The following is a 23,542-nucleotide window of genomic DNA, read 5'->3' as shown; positions in this document are numbered from 1 at the left end:
AAGGGCTGAAGTTGGTGCTGTGAAACAAACCAATTTCTCCAAAAGGTCAAGCTGTTGGAGATAGTGTTATTTAATTTTTTATACTTTAACATTGGTGTGGCCCCTCTTTTCTTGGGTTGGCCATGCACGTGGCACATGTAACCTATCTATTTTAGGTTGGCTTTACATGTGGACTTTTTAATATCAGGGAGTTGTGAGACTTGAACCGAGGACCTGGGGCGCTGATACCATGTGAAACAACCAATTACTCCAAAACCTTATGCTGTTGGAGATAGTGTTATTTAATCTTTTATACTTCAACAGGTGCGAAGCCCATCCTTCGTGTTTTGCCATATGGTTGAAAAGGACTTTAGTTGGATTCTCACTGATCCTTGTATCCCATACATATATAAATATATGTGTGTGTGTGTGTGTGTGTGTGTGTGTGTGTGTGTGTGTGTGTGTGTGTGTGTGTGTGTGTGTGTATATATATATATATATATATATATATATATAGAGAGAGAGAGAGAGAGAGAGAGAGAGAGAGAAAACGGTTCCTACACATATGTGTAGAGAGTTCTCTACACACTAGCTTAAAATACAGTGGGGGCCCACATTGTTTGGGTGATCCAAGCCATCCATTTTAAAGGCCCTCACATAGATAGGGTGTCTACAAAAAATCAGATCCATAGGATCATCCCAACCCTACGATTTGTGGAGGTAAAATGGATGTCTTTAAACCTTCACAAATTAGTCCATTTTTTGCCTCCACAGTTCGAATGGTTAGGATGATCCTATGGATCTGATTTTTTGTGGACACCCTATCTATGTGAGGGCCTTAAAAATGAATGGTTTGGATCACCCAAATAATGTGGCTCCCACTGTATTTTAAGCTAGTGTGTAGATAACTTATCTACACATATGTGTAGGAACCGTTTTCTCATATATATATATATATATATATATATATGTTTGTTATATGTATGTATACATGCATATGTCTACTATAATATAATGAGAAAACTTGTGTGGCCCCGTGATTTAAAAAGCTTATAAGTGCAAATTCCCCCTTAGCTATGAAGTATGTCACATCTATCAATATGTGCTATATACAATGGAAAAACTTTGATGGGCCCTGAGGCTATTTAAAACCTTATAATGTAAACTTTCCTTTAGCTATTAAATACCTTATAATGTAAATTTCCTTATAGTTATTAAATTTCATATAAATGTAAATTCTTCCATAGCTTTTTTTTTGAATGGTCAAGAGTTTCATTAATAGGACCAAGGTGGTCAAAAAATACATACAAGAAGAAGTAAAATACACAGACTATACAAAGGAGAAGACAATACAAAGGATCAAGGTGGGAGAAAATCATATTGCTCTAGCGCCTCCAGATGAACTCCACTTTTAGCCAACTTATCCGCCACACCATTGGCCGGTCTTCTAATGTGCCAAAAGGAGATACTATTTGAGCCCACAATGTCTAAAACCTCTTCCATAGCTATTAAATACCTTATAAATGTGTTTTTCTTTATAGCTGTTAACTATCTTAGTTGGTTAAGCCTCTAGCTCAGTTGGTTAAGGCTTTTTTTTTTGAGACGGGCAGTTGGTTAAGGCTTTGCTTTTCAAACTTGAGGTCGAAGGTTCAATCCCAGCTTACCTATCTCCCCAAAAAACAATATCTTACATTGAAAACAACTATTGTGAAGGAATCTATATATTATTATCTACTATATTATAATGTAATTTAAATATATGCAAATACACAAAATCTCTTAAAAAGGGCAAACTTAGCTATATGAAAGAAAACCGAAAAAACTAACTATCTCATATTGTAAATTCAAGGGTTTTTTTTTATCACGCAATAAAAAAGAAAAAAAAAAGAAAATAATATGAGGATACCTAGGAAGGGAGTTAGGGCAGGATTGCACACGTGGTTCACATGGAGTAGGTGTCCCAGTCCTGATGTCACCTTGGGCATTCTACTAGCACTTCTCAAGAAAGAAAGGTGTATTTAGGCCCTATGCACCCTATGCATGTTCATGTACACAATCGAATCTGTTGAATGGGCGAGCAACCACAAGTCTAGCCCATTGTAGCTGGTGCCATCATAATTGTATGATCTAAAACCATGATCAAACGAGGTTTTTTTAGAAAATAACCAAAAGAAGCTAAACTGTTAATTTTTGTCGGCATTGATCTTACAAACGGGGTGTGCATGTTCTGTGGTAGTAGGATCATGTCGGACTCCCTCCTCTCTCTCTCTCTCTCGACTTCTTGTTCTTCCTCTTCATTTTTCTTATTTTTTCTTCCTGCTCTCTCTCTCTCTCTCTCTCTCTCTCTTCAGGTAAGTGCGTATTCGTATTTTTGTCGGCCTGGCTCACAACAGAGATGTATGGATCCCAGTACCAATGAGCCTTTATTCACCAACTTCACGAAGAGATTCAGGGGCACTATAGATTACATTTTCCACACAGGTATGCTGCTAATTATAATTTGAAGCTCATTTCTGATTTCTTTTTTTTGCTGTACTGATATTGATTGCTTTATTTTAGGGAAATGATATTTTCACATCCCTCCCCACCGCAGTATGCATGCGCCCCACTTATAACTTGATTTGATGTAAACAGTGGGCAACTTTAACACTTTTTGACGTCAAATCACGATAAAAGGGGGGGCGCATGCGTAATGCGAGGGGGGGGGGGGAAATATCATTGCCCATTTTTTATTCATGGGGTAATTTTTAACTGTGCACGAAGATATCCATATCATTAATCCAATCCCCTCTATTCTTTTTTTTTGTATAAACTTTATCCACTGCCCTATCACACAAACCCCTTACGTTGGTGCTCCCATAACAGGCAACTTTGCTCATGGGTTGTAGTCTGAAAATCATATCATTTGGATGCATGGTTTTAAACTTCCTCCAACATTTGCTGATTTCAGTCCACATATGTTGACTTTGGTAGGGATCGAAGTTGAGACCAAAGTCCAATGTTTGATTCCTTGTGATGCACCCATATATTAAAAAAAAAACATGTATCAAAATATTAATGTCATCCCATTAATAAGATGAGTAGTTTGGAAAGTAAAAGAAATGACATGACCACCAACTTTCAAACATGTGAAATATCTATGTTTAGAAATGAACCATACCATTCTAGACATGCCTGATACGGTATGTCACCAGTTGTTTGATCTTGTTAAACAATTATGTATGGTTGTGTCGCATGTGCTATCATTTCTAGTTGTGTATTTGCTCTGATTCTAACATTTTCTAAAGTTTCATCTTAAATTCCATCGTTTCCACGGACTTCCATTAACTTCCATGATTTGTACAAGATTTTCATAACTTTTGTGGGGACTGAATCCATACTAAAACCAACATTTGAAACCTTGATTGGATGTTCATCGAATCATTTGTGGTGCTCACACCCAGTTTCAGTGTATATACATAAAACTTTTATTTTAAGAAAGGTGGAATTTCCTTCTTTTTGTTTGCACCTGTCGTTTTCATAAATGTCAGCATCCCCATCGTATAATAATTAATAACATTATATTATTAATATTATACGAATTCTGATTTTCTTTTTTATTATTTTCTTCTACGGAACAGTGGATTCATTGATAGTCGATAGTCTTTTGGAGCTTCTCGATGTTGAATCTGTTAAGGACACCGCTCTTCCATCACCTCACTGGCCGTCTGACCATATCGCCCTCATGGCAAGTTTCCGCTTCAGACCACCAGTCAAGGATCTAATTCAAAGACCATTGGTTGTACAAAGGCTATAGAGGGGGGATTTTTTCAATAAGCTCATTTGGTCAATTTTCCGATGATCAGTTTTGCTGGGAAGCCTCAGTTTGTGAGAGGGAAATGGGTTATGTTTTAGGAAATTGTGATGTTTTGATTGAAAATATAATTCAGTTGTTTAGTATGAAGATGCCATGGTCACTTTTGGACTTATTGCCATCTTTTTCATGTTTTAAATCGCCCCGTTTGTGAGTGAAAGAGATCAGACTAGAGAGATCTTGCCAGGGATTTCTTATTATTATTCGAGATATGTTTTCTTTTTGGGTGAATTTTCATTGCAGAAGCTAGGGTTTCTTCCATGAAGAGTTTGGAATGGGTTAGATTCCAAATTCTCCTCCACGAAGATGTTATGTGAGCAGTTCATCGCAACCCTCCAGCAATTGGTTGGCCAGGTTGTAGCAGGTAGGGTGCTTGTCTAAATTGCTTGATTTTATGTATTAGATCTAATTCGCATGCTCACAATGATTTGCCTGTGAAGTTTGGAGTCTACTGAGGAAAATATAAAAAGTGCTTAGATTTTCAACATGTTCCCTTTTGAGAAGTTTTAGGTTTTGAATTGACCTATTTACATTATTTATCTTTTTATGCACAAACAGGCCTTTGTTTCAATAACAGTTTCCTTTAAAGGGACTAAATAATCTTGAACATGTTGAAATTAAAAGAAGAATTACACATTTTGGAGGACCTTTTCTTTGAACTATAGTAATTGACATGTGTCTATTTTTCATCTTCTCTTTACTTTTTTTTGTAGGGAAACAAGAGCTGATGGAACTCAGGCATATTGTTTTGAACAATGCTGTTCAGCTGTTCTCTGTGTCACTTGATTAAAGAACAGTTTCCTCTACAAAATGATGCCTTCCAACAAGAATTGAATTGCCAAAAAATAAGGTTTGGTTCTTTAATCATTCTGGGCAGTTCTTTTTTTATTTGCCGAGGATGGAAAAAAATGAAGATCGCATTCGACAAATCCAATCCATTCTGTCCATATCTCCGAATCTCGATTTCCAAGCGGTTAAAACCGATGAATTCTTGAAGTGGAGTGGTGTTATGTTCATAAAATAGATTCCTCAACGAGGAAGCGTTTTTTGTGTCCTCGAGCTATGGTGCCTCGCAAGGCACTGCTCAAGAGGAAAGAAATAGAGTAATCTCATATGGGAGATTGCACCAAGATAAAGGGGAACACGAATAAAATCTCTGCTGCGTTTTCTATTATTGATAAGTGCTTAAATACAACTACCAAATAACTCTAGATGACTCCTAAAAGATAGCTAACAGCCCTACAAGATAGCCTGCAATGGCTTTATTTTACCAAGATAAACCTTATCCTACCAAACTGAAAAGACCCTACCAGATAAAAAATAACTGATTTATTTAATACTAACAAATACGTAACATTCCTCCCCTCTTGAAATCAACCTTGTCCTCAAGTTGAAGATTAAGCGTGTGCAATTTCCGAAAGTCTTATTTCTCGTTTTTTTTTTTGTTCTCTTGGTCTTGCTATTAGTTGCCATTTCGTATGTTGTCTTTAGGGGTTGAGGCAGCTTCCCTTTCAAATCTATCTTATCCCATCGTTCATCCAAGCAACTTTGTTGTATCTTTTTGAAATGATTGGAACATTGATGAACGGATGGCCGTGGGTGAGGATCTTTTCGATGACATTGAGCAAATGCAGCAAAACGATAAAATTTTCACCTAAAACCTTGTTGGAATCGACGACACTGATATTTATCTACGCTTTTCTTTTGAGGCCTTTTCTCTTTTTCTTCTTTCTGGTTTCTTGCTCTCTTCTTTTCTTTCCTTCTTTTGTTTTTTCTTTTTTTCTCCGTGGAAGCCTCTCCAACAGTACTCCTGTTGCACGAATTAAATTTTTCGCTCTTCTTACATGGAGGCTCATCTGGCTTTAGTATGAATGCCGACGCCATACGATCGTAGCTGGCAATGAAACAAGAAGCCTTTTGATCTCTCATATATTCTCCTCCCAACGATCCATTGTTCGTTTGAATGCTGCGGGATCGTGCTGCTCTGTTACCTAGTTATGTTCATAAAATAGATTCCTCAATGAGGAATCGTTTTTTGTGTCCTCTAGCTATGGTGTCTCGCAAGGCACTGCTCAAGAGGAAAGAAATAGAGTAATCTCGTAATGGGAGATTGCACCAAGATAAAGGGGAACACGAATAAAATCTCATTGCTGCCTTTTCTATTACTGATAAGTGCTGAAATACAACTACCAAATAACTCTAGATAACTCCTAAAAGATGTTAGCAGCCCTACAACTGATTTATTTAATACTAAAAAATACGTAACAAGTGAAGTCGCTCCAAATGATTCTGTTCTGCTTGTTCGTATGACGGGTCCACTTTTCTCTCTCTCTCTCTCTCTCTCTATATATATATATATATATATATATATATATATATAAGGCATTCCACGACTGGTCTGTCGCATTTCAGACCAGCCACCTCGTGAATGGAGACAACAACTTTTCTCTCCATTCATGAGGTGGCTGGTCTGAAATGCGACAGACTAGCCGTGAAATGCCTTGTGCGACGGACCCTAGCAAATCCCTATATATATACATATCAGTTTTATAAGGGTTAGATGAATACTAAGTATCTGTAGTTTCTTGCTTTAATAATGGCTATCAATTGCTAATAGTGATTTTTTCTTATGCAAGCTTTCTTGATATGTTTTTTCAGAAATTCAATTAAGCATTTTTTTGAGATCTTGTTTATTACCATTAACTATGAATTATGCAATGAACCCCCTTTTCACTAATAAGTAGGAATCATGCAGTAGTCAAGGATGATTAAAGTGTGGGAGATCTCACTTCAAGGATTAGATTAGAGGTAGTTTGATTAGAGTTGCTAGATTAAGATTATCTTTTCAATGTTTAGATTATCTTCCCATGCTTATCACCCAAGTGCTTTGGTCAACTCATTTTCGATATGTGGAATTTTTTCCAAAATTTTTCATCTTCCCTAGAAAGATTGCAACCCTAGTAGGTGTTGGAAATTGTAAATCAAAATTAGTATTTGTTGGTTCTGTGAAAAGTCATTGTGGTCATCTAGGGTAGTTATTATGTGTAAAAAATGTAAGTGTCCTTTATGTTTTCTAGAGTCCTTAAAGTCTAACTAGATTATCAGAGTCAAATGGTGAGTTCCTATGTTACATGTAGATCCTCTTCTTCTAAATACTTTATTACCTGATGAACCGCTCGGGCCTCGACCTCATTTGAATCGGCAACTCCAATAGGGCCTGAAAAAACCCAAATCACTGACCCCCTCTCAGCCCTTAGAACACCCTCTATGTCAGTTGGTCCCGGGTTTCCAAGACTTGAGCCATCAAAATTAAGTTTCCGGAAACTAGGAGGTGGCGGTTCCTATTCTTGCACAATCCCTTGCCGTCTCTCTGAACTCTGGCAAACCTCTCTCCATCTATGCCCCAACTCGAAAGATGCAACAAATCTGAATCAGGGAAGAATTTTCACCCAAAATATTGTGAGAGCTACTACTTTATTTAATAAGTAGGGGATTCCCTCTGCTTACCCCTTGAGTGTTCTCGCATTTCTTTCCTTCCATAATACGCAAATCACTGCAAGGAAGCATATGTTCCATAAAATTTTTCCTTTTCTCCTCATGGCGCAGTTGCCAACACTCCAAAAGATCCAAAAATGCTCCAGAATACCCAAGATATTCCAAATCTTCGTAGGATGCCGCTCCAGACATTCCTAGCGACCTTACAGTGACTATTCCCCCCGCTTGGATGCATAAAGTGTAGTGGTTTATGATCAACATTTTTTCGCTCCCTTAAGAAGTCCACTGTTTGAATTCGCTTAAGAAGCGCAGCCCACCAAAAAATTCCCACCGTGGAGGATCTTGAATGTACCATACCCTTGCGATGTTTGGGGTTGCAGGGCAAGACATGAGGTGCATGTAGTAGGGTTTCACTTAAAATTTGCCTGAAGTGTTCCAGGCCCATACCCTTAAATCTGAACCGTTTCACCCTTCTAGTAACTCGAAAAAACTAGGCACTGATTGGAGTTCCCTGTCAAAGAAATTTCTTCTGAAAGCTGGCAACCATACAATCCTATCATCTCTTCTCTCCAATAAGTCTTTAACAAGGGCCTCTGGTTGGGAAGTGACCACAAACAGGTCCGGAAATAGGTCTTTTAAAGATGACGGAGCACACCACTTATCTTGCTAGAATTTAACTCACCCGACTGGATTCTGAATGTAGTGCGTGCCATGCTGTGCACCCTATTTTGAATCTAGTGCCTGCCACACCACTTGAAACCCATTATGTCTCTCCACACTGTGAACCCTACTTATCACCAGTGACCCACAATCAGTCCATAATTACTGTCAATTACTTTGACCCAAAGGTGAGATGCTTCCTCCCCATACCTCCACAACCATTTACCCAATAATGCCTAATTGTCCTACTCGATCCTTCTTATCCCTAAACCACCTGCCTTACAAGGTTTGCATATCTCCTCCCAAGCTACTATAGGGATGCCTTTCTTTTCATCTAAGCCTCCCCATAAGAATCTCCTTTGAATTTGTTCTATTCTCAATGATACACTAACAGGGCATTTAAATAAAGATAATTGATATATCAGAATGTTTGCCAAGACCGGCTTAATGAGAGTTAACCTTCCACCCCTTGAAACTAAATTTCTCCTCCAAGTGTCTAATCTTCTTTCCACTCTCTCTACTTTTTTATCCCAACTTGCTTTCTTGTGCCTTCCCATCCCCAAAGGGATTCCTAAATAAACTGAAGGAAACAATCCATTTTACACCCCATGATGCCACCCCATTTGAATGTATTTGTTGTATGAGGGGTATTTGTCCCTTTGGATGTTTCTCATTAAAGGTTGTGAAACAACCAGTTACTCCAGAAGCTTAAGCTTTTGGAGAAGGTGTTATTTAATCTTTTATACTTAACACCCCCCCCCCCCCCCCCCCCCCCCCGTGCGGCCCATCGTTTTTAGGGTTTGCCTACACATGGCACATGTGGCCCCTTTTTGGGGTTTGCCAAAACATGTGGATTTTTAATATTGAAGAGGTTTGAACTTAGGACCGTTGCTTTGGTACCATGTGAAACAACCAGTTACTCCAAAAGCTTAAGCTTTTGAAGAAGGCAGTATTTAATCTTACATACTTTAACAGAGAGAAAGCTACACATTGTTTAACTTCTATCCCCGCAAAATATTTATGTTCTTCACCATCTCCTCTCCTTCTCTTCATACTTTCCGTTGATATCTTTCTTGTTTAATTTGTATCAGAGCAGATCATAATCCTAAGAGATATCTAGTGATTCTTCATCTCTAGACTCCAAAACATCATCGAGATAAGATATTGAGAAGTGAGAACCTTAGATCACATCCCCAACAGGTCATCCACCTGACATAATAAAGTACTATGGAGATTTGAGTAGATCCACCCCAATAGATTCCAAAATATTGATTTATTTACATCGAGAATAATGAAGAGTTGGGTTTGTCAAAATTTGAAAATTACAGGGATCATATCTGGAGTATTTTGATTTGATCTTTCCCATGGACATTGTTTTTGGAGGAACTTGAAAGGGATTATTATCATTTTCTTTTGTAAGGAGCGTATGGGAGTGATTTTGAGTAATTTTAATGAGATTTGAAAGGTTTGGATCATTTTCATGAGACTGTTTTAAATGTACATGTTTGATTTGGTGATAACATTGCTGGAAACTCTTTTGTGGATTCGAAGAGTAGTCATCGGGCAGTTATATGATCGAATCGGACCAGTCACATGGACCAGCCTAAAGCACAAATTACCACTGTTAAGCTTGACGGAACAAATTGCATTGAACGGCCATAGTTACGAAGGATGTTCAGCAGGAGCAGATCCAAGCAAGGGTATATGAAATATAAGGTGACAACCCGGGGGGAGGGGGGGTGAATTGGCTAATTAAAAATTTAGGGCTTAATTAAGTGGATTACTAAAATCAATTTGCCAATTAAGCCTTAACAAGTCTAACCCTTGATCAATCAATAAATATAATGTAGGCTAGGGATTAGATATTACTTTATGCTTATATACTCTAACCCTTGTTCAATGAAACATAAACAAAAGTAAAAGGTAGAGATAGAGAGCATTTCTATGGAATATCATTCCCTACTCGGTGATATTGGGAATATAGTAAGAAAGAAAGGATATTTAGAGGGAAATCAACATTGATTTGAAAGATGGTGAAAGTGATGAAGTGATTAGTTAGCCATTGGGCTTTGGTAATGTTAAAGGGTATTTTGGTCTTTGTCTATGTATCTATTCTCGCGTGTGTGTGTGTGTGGGGGGGGGGGGTGACTATGAGTGGCCCCTCATATAAGCTTATATGAGGTGACGGCTAGAAACACAGTGGGCCCACATCTTTGGGGTGATCCAAACCATTTATTTGGTAGGAGTTCCTTCAAGGAGACTCCATCTTCTCCCTCACCTTGTCTTCATCTCCTTCTCCTTCTCCTTCTCCTTCTCCTCTACTACAATAACATGGTATCAGAGCATACCTGATCCAATAACACAAAAAAAGGAGGAAGGAAGATCCTGAAGTCGCGAAGAGACAATGTAGGACTCTCTGGAGATAGAGAGCATTTCTATGGAAGATCATTCCGTACTCGGTGATATGGGGAATATAGTAAGAAAGGATATTTAGGAGAAATCAACGTCGATTTGAAAGATGGTGAAAGTGATGAAGTGATTAGTTTGCCATTGAGCTTTGGTAAGAAGGGACTCCTAAATAATCTCTTACGGAAAAAGCGGAAAGAGGTGGTTTTAAGAAGATCTGAAGTTAGAACAACTTAGTATTCCATATAACTTTCATCAAAGGTATTTAATCATGTCCCATAACTTTCACCCATATATATATATATATTTGAAATGGTAGAAAGGTTTCATTAGATAAGGGAGCAGGCCAAGGAGGACCACTCCCGAAAGTACAAGAGGAACCACAACAATAAAAATAAAGATACAAAAAACTCTCAAGGAGGGAGGAAGTCAAACCACTCCAATGTCATACGACTAACCCCACCCCTAGCCAAAGAATCTGCCTCCCCATTGGCAGACACATGATTGAAAACAATAGCAGAGCCCGAGATTAGATCATCTATTTCATCAAAGTAGACGAAAATCTCCAAGGAGGCAACACTGGCCTCTTCAACCATCGAATTGCATTGAGTGAATCACCCTCCACAATAATGTGATCCACGGTTTCTCTATCAAGTCTTTTAATACCATGATATACGGCCTTTACCCGGCCTCCGAGGCATCACATACCCCAAGAGCGCCAGAATAAGCCCACACAACTTCGCTACGATCATCTCGACATAACCCGCCTATCCCGGCTGGGCCCGGGTTCCCAAAACCCGACCCATCAAAGTTAATTTTGAACATCCCAATAGGAGCCACCCACTGCTGAGCAATCTGAGGCCTAGCCTCCCTACTAAAGCAAACTTCTCTCCACCCCTCCCATAAATCAAAGGCCGAAACAAATCGGAATGCCAGAAGACATCTTGCCCACGATATAGAGAGGGCAATAATTTTCATATATAGCTAGTACGGAGATTTAGCAACCCCCTCAAAAACTCTAGAATTTCTTTCTTTCCAAATCACCCACCATGTTGCAAGCAAACAAATTTTCCACAATAATTTTCCTTTCTTTCTCCACGGCACATACTCCCACTGATGCATCAAATCCGGAATAGATAATGGAAAAACCCAAGATATGCCAAACCTCAGAAGTATATAGCTCCATATCTGATGAATTTTCTTCTTACAATTTGCTCGTCTACAAAGGTTTTCCTTTTATTTTTTGTCATTTTTTAGAAATAACTTAAAGGAATCTCATTGTTCTTTTCTTTACTGCGGGTGGAGTTGATTTTTGTGAGGGTTTCTATCAAACTATAAGCATTTCGACAGAAACTATGCTTTTTTTCTTTATTTGAAAAATAATAAGATTGTTTTGAGGCAAAATGAGCAATATGAAAATACGATTGGCGAATGGTGAATATGGCGAATACGTGCAACATGTGTAGGAGTGAAGATTGAAGAGGGAATTGCTGGATCAGTTCTGAATCCATTGTATGGCATCTAGCCAGTATGGAACCTATTCCTTAGTCTATTAGACATGAGGTGGCTCTTCCCAATTAGAATACATCTTTGGAAAACTATCTAGCAGACCATGTGAAGATAAAGGGAAAAAACTATGCAAGATCTTTCCCTATTAAATGCTATGGGGAATCAAGAAACGAAGAAGTAATAAGATACATAGAGAGTGTTAAGACTTAAAAGATAAAATAAGTTTAGTTTGATTTATATTACATTTTTGGTATAATTCTTTCATTAAACACTTCAGTTATTTACGTTTGTAGGATGGGCCCATCATTGAGCTAGTTAAGTGATCTCTATATAAATCCTTCTGATGGTGGGGTTGGAGTGTTGCCTTTATGAATTCTTTCCTTGTTTTCTCTTTCTATTTTATTTCTTCCTTTTTTACATTGCATTGGTATCACAGCAAAGTAATTCATTTTTCTTGGCCAAATTAGGTGGGATCAGAATAGGATGCTGTTTCCAATGCCTGATTATGGTAATCCAAGCTCGATCAAGATGCTAGTATCCAATTAGTAAAGTGTAAAGCAAAGTGAGTGGTGCCATTATCAAAATATAATTGTGCTGATATCGATCCCCTATCTAAATTATCTTAATAATAATTTTTATTATCTAATTTAAGGACTTCAGTACGTTAAATTTAGATAATTAATTGATGGATTATTTTATATTTTAATTACTTAAAAGAGAGTTAGCATCCTCAATCGTCATTCAAGCAAAATATGCCTTTATGAAGGGAAGTGCAAGTGCTATATTGGAAACCTCTAGCCCAATTGGTTCAAAGCATTGTTCAATTCCAGTTTTTCAACTAGGAAAACATTGGGGAGTGATATATTCGCCCCCTTATCTTCTTGAAGCCAACCCTCTAGTGTATTTAACTATTTATGAGTTATGAGTTATGAGTTATGAGTTATGACTACTCTTTTTGTGCTCTATAGGGGTTGGTGCGGAGAAGAAAAGGGGGTTGATATATAATTTCCCCCTATGACTAATATTTTTTGTAGGACCCAATACTCAGACCATAGGTCTCACATAGAACATGTGTATGGCCCTCTTGAGTGGGCATACATTGTTGCCCAGTAGAAACCCTAGCTTTCTTGATAGGCCCCTAAAGATGTCTTATTGTGCCAGGTTTTAGGATTATCCAAAAATAGTGGGACCACTTCCAAAGAATAGGACTCTAAAAAGGGATTTGCTAACGTCCATTGCAGAAGGCATTTCTCAGATGGTAAGTCAGACTAGCAACAGAGGATCACTTTTCAGTAGATTTTGTCCTCATTCACGAGGTGGCTGGTCTGACTTGCGACAAGCCATCTGAGAGATACCTTTTGTGATGGACCCTAGTAAATCCCTTCTAAAAAAATGCTTATGGCTTATTTTTACAAGAATACCCTTCAAAGAGTACTAAAAGTTATAAAAAATTTGAAGGTATTTTCGTAAATAAAATCGTATATAGGTCTGTCCCATGGGCATTTGTTAGTCGTATGGATCTGAGTGAAAATAATTTCGGATCCTATAATCGGGATCCCGAAATGTTTCCATGGATCTAGGTAATGTGGTTAGATTTTTATTTATTTTTATTTATCAGCAAGCTGGGGTTAGGCAGACCCCCACCAGAATTTATTAAGAAAGAAACAAAAGTACGAGAGAACACAAGAGGACCATAGCCTCCATACAAGCTTACAACCTTACATATTCAGTTCCAATCCTCCAATGCTTGTTGACCCGATCTGTTATAGTGTCCACTGCAAACAGGGAGTCTACCTCTATCCACATATGCTCGATACCGAGAGCCTGGGCTTGTCGAACCCCATAATGAATGGCTGTATTCTCCAGCTCGAAAATCTCCTCCTGTTCGACGTTTTCAGAAAATGTTAAGGTATTTAATCATATGATATGAGAGAAAAATACACTATATGCTTGATAACGAGAGCCTGGACTATGGTCTGATCCCTGGCGCCTTGTAGGTTGCAAAGGATAAAGGATTTTGTTGCAGCCAATCAGCATTTACCAGTACCCGATCCAGTCTTGCATATTTCCTCTCATCTTCATCTGCTCTATTGCTCTAGGAGAGGGGGTTTCCAACTGAATTGAGATCATCCAGCCCACAGTTTACTATACATTTGTTGAAGGCCTCAATGGTGCTAAGATTTGGAGCTGCAGAACTGGTTCTTTCATCAGCAAACCTTGTGACGTTGATATCTCCAATTACCATCCATGGAGCTTGGATGCTGTCAGATATATTTTGAAGGTCCTCCCACAAAGATTCTCTATCCCCTGGAGCATTGTGCCCATATAATTGAATATTCTGATTTGTCTGCCTTACCAGAACATCAGCATGAATTAGCTGGCTTGAGTCTCTCCGAATATTTATATCAATTCTGGTTTGGTCCCACATAATCCATATCCTGCCCTTGACTACATGATTATAATTGCCATATACCAGCCAGTTTTCTTGAATTTCATTTGCATACTCTTGCATCTTATGATGTTTTGCCTTTACTTCCATAATGCAGCAAATTGGGATGCCTGAAGATCTGATCAGATGTTGCACCTCCTTTCTTTTTGTGACGGAGCAAAGCCCCCTAATGTTCCATGCTGCCACAATATTCATTTTCTCAACTGTTGAGATGTTTTCCTGGGCCTCCTGGAAGCCAATTTCAATTCCTTCGTATGTGACCTGAGTATTAGAAGCGCCTTCCTCTTGTCGAACCACTTCTGAAATACGTTGGTCTGGCGGTTTATTTGGATCCTTCATGACTTGAGTTGGATATGTTCTCATATTCTGCGAGTGACATTGCCGTGTGTGTGCGCATTCCTTCATCTCTCTTCCCATCTGAAATTTTGATTTCTTCATGATCTTGGCCTTTTCCTTCAACAGATTCTGCTGAAGTTTCAAAGTTTTCCAACGCCAATCATTTGTTCACTAAAAATGTAAAATTAAAGGAGGTATAAATGAGGGGAAGTGATATGTGAATGGTGGAAGAGCCTGTGCTGTTTTACATTTACTAGATGCGCGGAAGCATCCTGTCATTTAGTATTTAAAAAGTTGTCAAAAGGATTTTACAGTTTTGAAAAGCTCTTACAAGCCAATTAAAAAAAGAATAGACAAGCTAGGACCTCGCATCTATTAAAACACTGCAGTGCTGTTATCATTCCCGAAATGAGATAGGGTGACATGGATCCAATAGGTTGCCCTTGCAGCTTGGTTTTTGCAAGGACTCCCTTTAGTTTAGCATTCCTCTTGTTACTTAGGCCATGTTTGGCAACCGAATTTTTGTTTGTTAAGTGGTGAAAGAGAGTTTGGGCGGGTGGGAGGAGAAGAGATTTGAGAGGGAACAAATGACTACAAGGTGAGAAAAGCCTGAAAAATAAGGGAACAAAAAAGCTCCACTCAAAATGTGATTGATTTTTCCCCAACTTCTCACCCTCTACTCATTCCTTTTCATCTCAAATGTCTCCTCCTTCCACCCGCTCTATCCCTCTCTCACCACTTGAGAAACTAAATTTATCATGAAAAAAAAAAAAAAAGCATGGTTGCCAAACATGGAAGGTATGAATATCTATGAGGATTTATAACAGTATTTTTCTAAGGGAAATATACTAGTAGGAATAGTACAAGTGGTGCCAACACAACATATTTAGACAGTCTAAATTAGCCATTTGCCGGCCTAGTGTATTTTCAAAAATAAAATAGCTTTTGAAAAGAGTTTAGAAAGAAAAGTGCTTTTGTTTTGTAAAAGTAGTTGCTCTTGGAATAGAGAGTAAAGTAGCTTTAAAAAGATAGTCCCACATCCATTTAAAAAAAAAAAGATAGTCCCACATCAGTTAGGCAAAAAGTTGAAGGTGGGTTTATATAGCTTTTCCCACTTCTCTTTATTGTTTTAATAAACAATGGGTTTTAGCCATTTACTGCACCCTTGTTTTATGTCACTTCGCTAGGAACTATTGGAACCCTTTAATTTTTTCAGATTTGATTTGGACCGTTCGATCAAGATAGTGTGATCAGTCGGGTCGACCGATTGAGTCAGTCAAATATAATGGCCAAGAGGATCGGTCGGTCACATGGGATGACCCACCAACTAGAAATGTCAAAAAAGTGGTATTGACTATTGAGCATGGTTTAAAATTTTGGTTTCGGTATTGGTTTCGGACCCCTGAAATTTTGAAATTTCGGTCAAAATCCGGTACAACAACTAAAAGTGTATTTTAATTAATATTAAATTTCGGCCGAAAAGACAAATTTTAAAAGACAAATTTTTTTGGTGAAATTTCGGGCAAAAACAAAATTTCGGCCGAAATAAAGTATCGTTTCGGAAAATGTGGATTTGGGTGTCGGTCTCCACCCAAATTTAAGATTTGGGTCGAAATTTAAAACCATGCTATTGGGTATGCCTTCACGTTATGTTTTCAGTTGAACATTTTGAGGTGACATGTAGTTAAGTTGTTAATCTGTACACATGATGATGTGATGCGAGTTAAGAAGCCCATCAGCTAAAAGCGTAAAGACAGGAGGAAATGTGATTTGAGTTAACAACGACTCAACTAAAAGCATAAAGGCTATATATATGAAACGCCATCTTCTCAAAGGATTAAGAAGGAGATGTTGGGTAGAGGATTAGGAAGAAATTTAGTAATTAACAAGGGCTTAACTAAAAGCATAAAGGCTATGTGAAATGTCATCTTCTCGAAGGATTAAGGTGATGTTGGGTGGATGATTAGGAAGAAATTTAATGTAGAAATGAAACACCTTCAACCGTTTAACTCTATAAATTATGTCCATTGGATTGATGATTGTGTCGATTGGATCCATATACCCATGTCTGAATTTATTATGGATTGTAACCTTGACATAGCCACAAAATCCGAATGGAGGGTTCCAATGTATGAAAATGCATGTGGCTCATATTCTCATTCATTTATATTTAGGGAAATGTTATCGGCGCTTCTGTATTTTGATGATGGCACTCCTCGCTTTATTAAAAGTACGGTATGGCCGGCACCATAGGAAGATCTAAGCCGTCCATTAGATGGGCCACACCTAAATAGTTGTGCCCCAAAAATGATTTCCGTAGGTTGATTCTAACCCTCCGATCTATAGTGGGTTAGGATCAACCCTCTAACATTCAGATCAGAGGGTTTGCATCAACCTATGCAAATGAATTTTGGGGCACAACCTATTTCGGTTGTGGCCCATCTAGTGGACGGTTTGGATCATTCTATGGTGCGGGCCATACCGTACTTTTAATAAAGTGAGGAGTGCCATCATCAAAATACAGTAGTGTTGATAACATTTCCCTATATTTATTCACGAGTTGTATTTTTGTAACATTTAAAACCCTACTCAAAACTATAATCATTTCCCCGCTTTTCATTTGGATGACGCTTCTCCTCTCTTTCTCTCTCTCAAGTTTCTTCCCTCCAATCCTTCCATAGCCCTATGCCCTAATTGTGTAGAGAGAGAGAGAGAGAGAGAGAGAGAGAGAGAGATTCTTTTGACGTGTATCCCATGTTTGGTTCCAATCTCATATGATATATATAGCATGGGAAAGTAAATTACAAGAGATACTTACAATCACAAGAATCTAGCAAAGATTTTCCTTCATAAACATCCAGCCTATTATTAGAAGCTAAACCCAAGTCATCAATTCAAAGGAAACCTTTAAAAAATAATCCATCTTCATTAAAGATAATCCATATGCCATACAGAGGAAAATCCTGCTTTTCTATCACTTTTTTATGTTGAGGGTGGTGAATCCTCTACACAAAACACATGATGCCATTTCAACTAACCATCTTTTTTCTACCACTAACCTTTTTTACTTTGTATATCTACAACACGATGGATTTCATTTCATTACAACATTACTCTAATTCTACTATCTTCTCTCTCTCTCTCTATTATTTACTCTTCTACTATTCTCTCTTTATTATTTGTTTTTTTTTCCTTTCTTCCTTCTCCCTGTCACAATATATGGAAGATTAAGAGATAGAAAACCAGCTGATGAATGAGCTCTTGTGATATTGGGTGCTCCTCCAATTTGTGTCCTAAGGCTTGATCAGAATCAATCCTTACAACACAAGCCTAAGCTTGGGCTTAAACATGGATAAAGGGTTTTGGGTTATAGGATGCATAAACTTGCAATTAGGGCACACAGGGGATGATTTGTGGAGCATCACCAACATATGACAACGCATGCACACAGCTGCAACCATCTCCTCGCGGTGAAGCATTAATTAGAGAAAGATATTATGATGAGTGGAGAGAGAGAAAGAGAGACTACCATTTTCAAGACAAGATTTTGCTGATGTCACCAAGAAAAAGCTGATGTGACTACTAAATATTCTCCCACATAAATCCTAGGAAAAAAATAACCCACCAACCAAACGGATTCAAAGGCGCATTTACACGCCTCGCTTTTCTACACACTTCCCACGTCTCTCTCTCTCTCTCTCCCCCCACAGTATACACACACCGGTTTCTATTAAATGCCCAACCCACTTTCCAATGGTTCACATTCAAACTAAAAAAATACAAACTTTGGGCTATCGTAGATCAAAAGCATGTCCTATTAGATGGATGGTTCAGATTAATGAAAGGTGGGACCCACTGTGTCATAGTGGGGCATTGTATTACAATGAAGTCATTTTTGGCCCTCTTGAGTTCCAAAGCATGCCTAGTTAAGCATTCCTCAAAGTTTAACATAGACATAGACATAGACATAGAGTACCTTAGGACATTCATTCATTGAAAGTAGAAAGGTTTTAAACTTTCAATGATTTTTCCGCCGAAGATAAAGAAGGAGAGGGAACTAATAGAAATTTTTTACTTTCTCTCTCCTTGATTGGTTGTTGTAAGATTGCAAACTAATATGCAATGTGGGTAGTTCTGGACTTTAGTTTAAAACACGCACGAATTTTGAAAAAGTACAGGGAAAAATACCCTATTGCCCGTCCTAGTTTTAGATTTTTTGATGATTTAAAATTAATAAATCTATTATGTTTTATGTTGACAAATGCTCCAACACCTGGCACCATCAGAGCCCGGATAGCTTCCTTAGATTTGTTGCATGAGACTACACCTCAACGTATTGCTTGTCTCTATAAGAGACAGACGTTGCCGTTCAAAGAGTGGGAAAAATGCCGGGTTCGACTACCTCAATAAACGATAGTTCGATTAGTGGATATAAAGGTTCAAGTGGAAAAAATATTGACGATATTTAATAACGTCGTCGTTTCTGATTGGGGCGATCGACCACCTTAACCAATGAGGGTTCAATTAGTGGATATAACAGTTCGAGTGGTAAAAATGCTGGCAGTATATTTAATAACATTGTTGTTTCTGATGGGTGTGATCGACCACCTCAATCAACGATGGTTCAATTAGTGGATATGACGGTTTGAGTGGGACACATGTTGGCGGTATATTTAATAACGATGTCATTTCTTATTAGGGCGATCAACTAATCAATGATGGTTTTGGTCGGTGGATATGACAGTTGGAGTGGAAAAAAAGCTGGCGGTATATTTAATAACGTTGCCGTTTTTTATCTACCGACTGACTATTTATCTTAATCAACTAGGATCATGTGAAAGACACGATGTCAATATATATAGTTAATAATGTTGCCATTCTTATTTTTTGTTGGTTGGCAACGACTGGTCGAGGAATGTTGTCGGTATAACTGATAATGTTACCATTCTTAATGGTAGGGTTTTCATTGGAGGGCTAAGTCTTGAAGGGAATCGTTGTGTATTAAATGCTAGTTGAAAGAGACAGTAAGAAATAATAAAATATTCAAAATGGGACTGCAAATAGAATGATTGAGGTTGGGCTCTGATAGTATTAGGAAGGGCAGAAGGATCTTTGTACCTCCACTCCGTGCGTTTTTTACCTGCAGTCCAAAACTATCCACATCGCTTATTTGTTTGCATTCTTCATCAGCATGACGTGCTTTCCTGGAAAAAAAAAGTAATATCTCCTTGGGAAACCTAGCATGATAAATGGGAATTTAGGATTTATTGGAAAAGAAAATTAAAGGGTTTTTAACTTTCCTTATTGGGTTTTGTTAACGAGTGCCATGTAAATCTACACATTCTTAAGGTGCATTGGAGATGTATATCTACACTAAAAAGACTCAAAAGCCATGTAAAACTCGTTAACAAAACCCTTCCTTATTTTCTGAAGAACGTATATTTGGAGAAAAACAAAATCCATGCTAAATGAAACTATGGAGGTGGGTTTGGGCATTTAACAAAACTGAGAGAGAGAGAGAGAGAGAGAGAGAGAGAGAGAGAGAGAGAGAGAGAGAGAGAGAGAGAGAGAGAGAGAGGCACATGACGTGGATTTAACGCCCTTTTTCAAAGGGATTTTTGCAAGGGTGGACGCCCTTCATTTTATTTTATTTTGGGTTTTGCTAACGAGTGCCCTTAGGGCACCCGTTAAGGTGCATTGGGAATGATATTTTCCTATCATTTTACACGTTGTTTGATAAAAATACTCATTTTCGGTGAATTTATTATTAAAAGATTTTTTTTATAATAATTCAAAAAAATTATAGTACAGAGACCCTCATTTTCAGAGAGAGAGAGAGAGAGAGGGGGGGGGGGGGGGGGGGAGACCAAAAAAATACAGGCGGGGACAACTTTTTGTTCAATGCCTAAAAAACATTCATTTGGTCAAGGACAATTTTTTAATTTACCAAACACTGGAAATTTTATTTTCCATAAAAAAATTGAATCTTTTTTTTTCCATACATGCATCGAAACAGTCCCTTACATCCTCCAAACAACTCCGGAGAAAATTTATTTTCCACTGACTAAAGTCATTGAATACATATAATTTGAAGTGACAAAAATCATTAGTTATATATAAAACCATATTCATTCTATATGTACCGACGAAAATCACAAAATCCATTGATCTTAAGGAAAAAATGTTCATGGTTACCAAACATGATCGATCATTGCGTTAATTATCGGATTTGAAGGAGGATTGACGATGATGAAACCTTTCCTGGCAAAGTTTTTCCTGTCGGTGCTAAGCAAGATGTCGGAGGCCAAACAGAACGGATATTGCATCTCTCCGGCTTCATTGCCTCGCTCATGGCTAGCCGCTTGACCAAATGTATGGGGCGCAAAGGCACGATGATTCTCGGTGGGTCCACCTTCATGATCGGTAGCGCTCTCAGTTTCTTCACAGAGAATGTGGTGATGCTCATCCTTGGTCGCCTTCTGCTTGGATGCGGCATCGGCTTCACAAACCAGGTGGTCATAGTGTCATACATAACCATGATCATGGAATGACATGGAAAAACATTTCTCATGGAAATTTTTTTCTTGGGAATGTTTTTCCATAATTTAAAGGGAAATGATATGATCATTATGGCATATTTAGAGGGATGTCCTTGTAAATTAAGGATATGTTTGGCAACCCTTAAAAAACCATTGGATACTGATATATTTGCCTTCTTTTATCACCTGGCCAGATTTATGAATAGTGGGGCCGGATGAGAGAGAGATAGATGAACAGGCCCTAGAAAAACAAGAAGAAAAAGCCCAATTTGATTGTAGAAAAGTCAAGGGAGGCTTAGGGATTTTGCTTGGTATTTGGGTGCCATATATGTCAGTAAATTCCTTGTTTGGTTATTGAAATCCCTGGCGACTCCTAGGGATGTCTCTTAGTTAATCATTGCATGTTTGACAACCCAACAGTCCAACACTATATACCGCTATTCTCCCAATAAGTTATAGTTAAATCCAATGCTTGTCTCCTTCCTGTTGACTACGTACTCCACTACTCTACTTTCCGAGGTAAATGACCACAACCAAACATAGTATGTGTTCCAGTGACGATGATTTCTCATGTCCTCTCCACTCGTGCCTCTCAAGTGCTCTCTCCCCCTCCCCCTTTCTCAGCTTCTATTTCACAATATTTCACAATTGGGTTCACTACTATTCAATAGAATAATTTTTCATGGCTGCCAAACATAAATGCCCTCAAGGTAAGGTCGTGTAAAATAAATACAACCCAAACTTTAAAGATCCTTTTCGTTTTCCTGTAATCTAAGAACGCAAAAGCAAGAAATTCTGGAAAAGTGTTTTCTTTCCAAACTTGTCCAAATTCTGCTATGAAAATAGGACCTTAGCTTACAAAGTTTAGTGGCGGGGGTGTCTCTATCAAATTTTATATGGTGTAAGACCTTATAGTCCTGTATGTATTTTTCAAAAAGTACTGTACGAACCATATTATAGGATGATCCAAACCGTCCACGTGATGGAACACAGCGCAAATAGGTTGTTTGCCAAAAATCATTTCCTTAGTATGATCCCAGCCCTCTCATCTATAGAGGTTTCAATAATATGCAGTTCCTCAATAGACAGGAGGTCTGGGATCATCTTATAGAAATGATTTTTTGGGCACAACCTATTTAGAAGGTCGCACATCATATGGACGGTTTGGATCATCCTATAGTATGGTCCATATTGAAAATATGAGACAATAGCCGTTTGGATACGCGGATTTTAGAATCCAGGTTTTTAGTTTGAAAACAGTGTAAAAGAGGGTTAGACACAAGAGAAGAAGCGGACCAGCCGTCGTTTTTTACTCATTTTTTACTTCTCTCCCTTCTTTCCACCAGCAAGAGAGTAGAAGATCCTCCCATTTTCCAGGTTTTAGAAATCTCAGGTTGCATGAGAGATTTTTTAAAACCTAATTTTATATGAGAAAACGGTTCCTACACATGTGTAGATAAGTTATCTACACACTAGCTTAAAATACAGTGGGGGCCACATTATTTGGGTGATCCAAACCATTCATTTTTAAGGCCCTCACATAGATAGGGTGTCCACAAAAAATCAGATCCATAGGATCATCCTAACCATTCGAACTGTGGAGGCAAAAAATTGACTAATTTGTGAAGGTTTAAAGACATCCATTTTACCTCCACAAATCGTAGGGTTGGGATGATCCTATGGATCTGATTTTTTGTAGACACCCTATCTATGTGAGGGCTTTTAAAATGGATGGCTTGGATCACCCTATCTATGTGATGCACCCATATGTGAGGGCCTTTAAAATGGATGTACTTTGGTACGGATCGAAGTTGAGACCAAAGTCCAATGTTTGATTCCTTGTGATGCACCCATATATTAAAAAAAAAACATGTATCAAAATATTAATGTCATCCCATTAATAAGATGAGTATGGAAAGTAAAAGAAATGACATGACCACCAACTTTCAAACATGTGAAATATCTATGTTTAGAAATGAACCATACCATTCACGTGCCCGATACCGTATGTTACCAGTTGTTTGATCTTGTTAAACAATTATGTATGGTTGTCTCGCATATGCTATTATTTCTAGTTGTGTATTTGCTCCGATTCTAACATTTTCTAAAGTTTCATCTTAAATTCCATTGTTTCCACGGACTTCCATTAACTTCCATGATTTGTACAAGATTTCCATAACTTTTGTGGGGACTGAATCCATACTAAAACCAACATTTGAAACCTTGATTGGATGTTCATTGAATCATTTGTGGTGCTTACACCCAGTTTCAGTGTATATATATAATCTTTTATTTTAAGAAAGGTGGAATTTCCTT

General features: G+C 38.1%; 1 protein-coding gene across 2 annotated transcripts in view; it reads left to right on the top strand.

Moving 5' to 3' along the window:
• Positions 1-12,548, top strand: part of LOC143848722 (carbon catabolite repressor protein 4 homolog 1-like) — a 31,276-nt gene extending 18,728 nt beyond the window's left edge. For both annotated transcript variants that reach the window (XM_077357725.1, XM_077357724.1), the window contains exons 10-13: positions 2,331-2,460; positions 3,600-4,196; positions 4,546-4,682; positions 12,370-12,548. In XM_077357725.1, coding sequence (XP_077213840.1) covers positions 2,331-2,460; positions 3,600-3,775 — 306 coding nt within the window. In that variant the 3' untranslated portion in view covers positions 3,776-4,196; positions 4,546-4,682; positions 12,370-12,548. The remainder of the gene's footprint in view (positions 1-2,330; positions 2,461-3,599; positions 4,197-4,545; positions 4,683-12,369) is intronic.
• The last annotated feature ends 10,994 nt before the right edge of the window (positions 12,549-23,542 follow it).

This window comes from Tasmannia lanceolata, unplaced genomic scaffold (assembly GCF_043159265.1).
Source record: "Tasmannia lanceolata isolate RefF3 unplaced genomic scaffold, GAP_Taslan_0.1 ptg000016l, whole genome shotgun sequence".
NCBI classification, from domain to species: Eukaryota; Viridiplantae; Streptophyta; class Magnoliopsida; order Canellales; family Winteraceae; genus Tasmannia; species Tasmannia lanceolata.
Note: the sequence above shows the minus strand (reverse complement) of the source record. Positions and strands in the feature narration are given on the sequence as shown.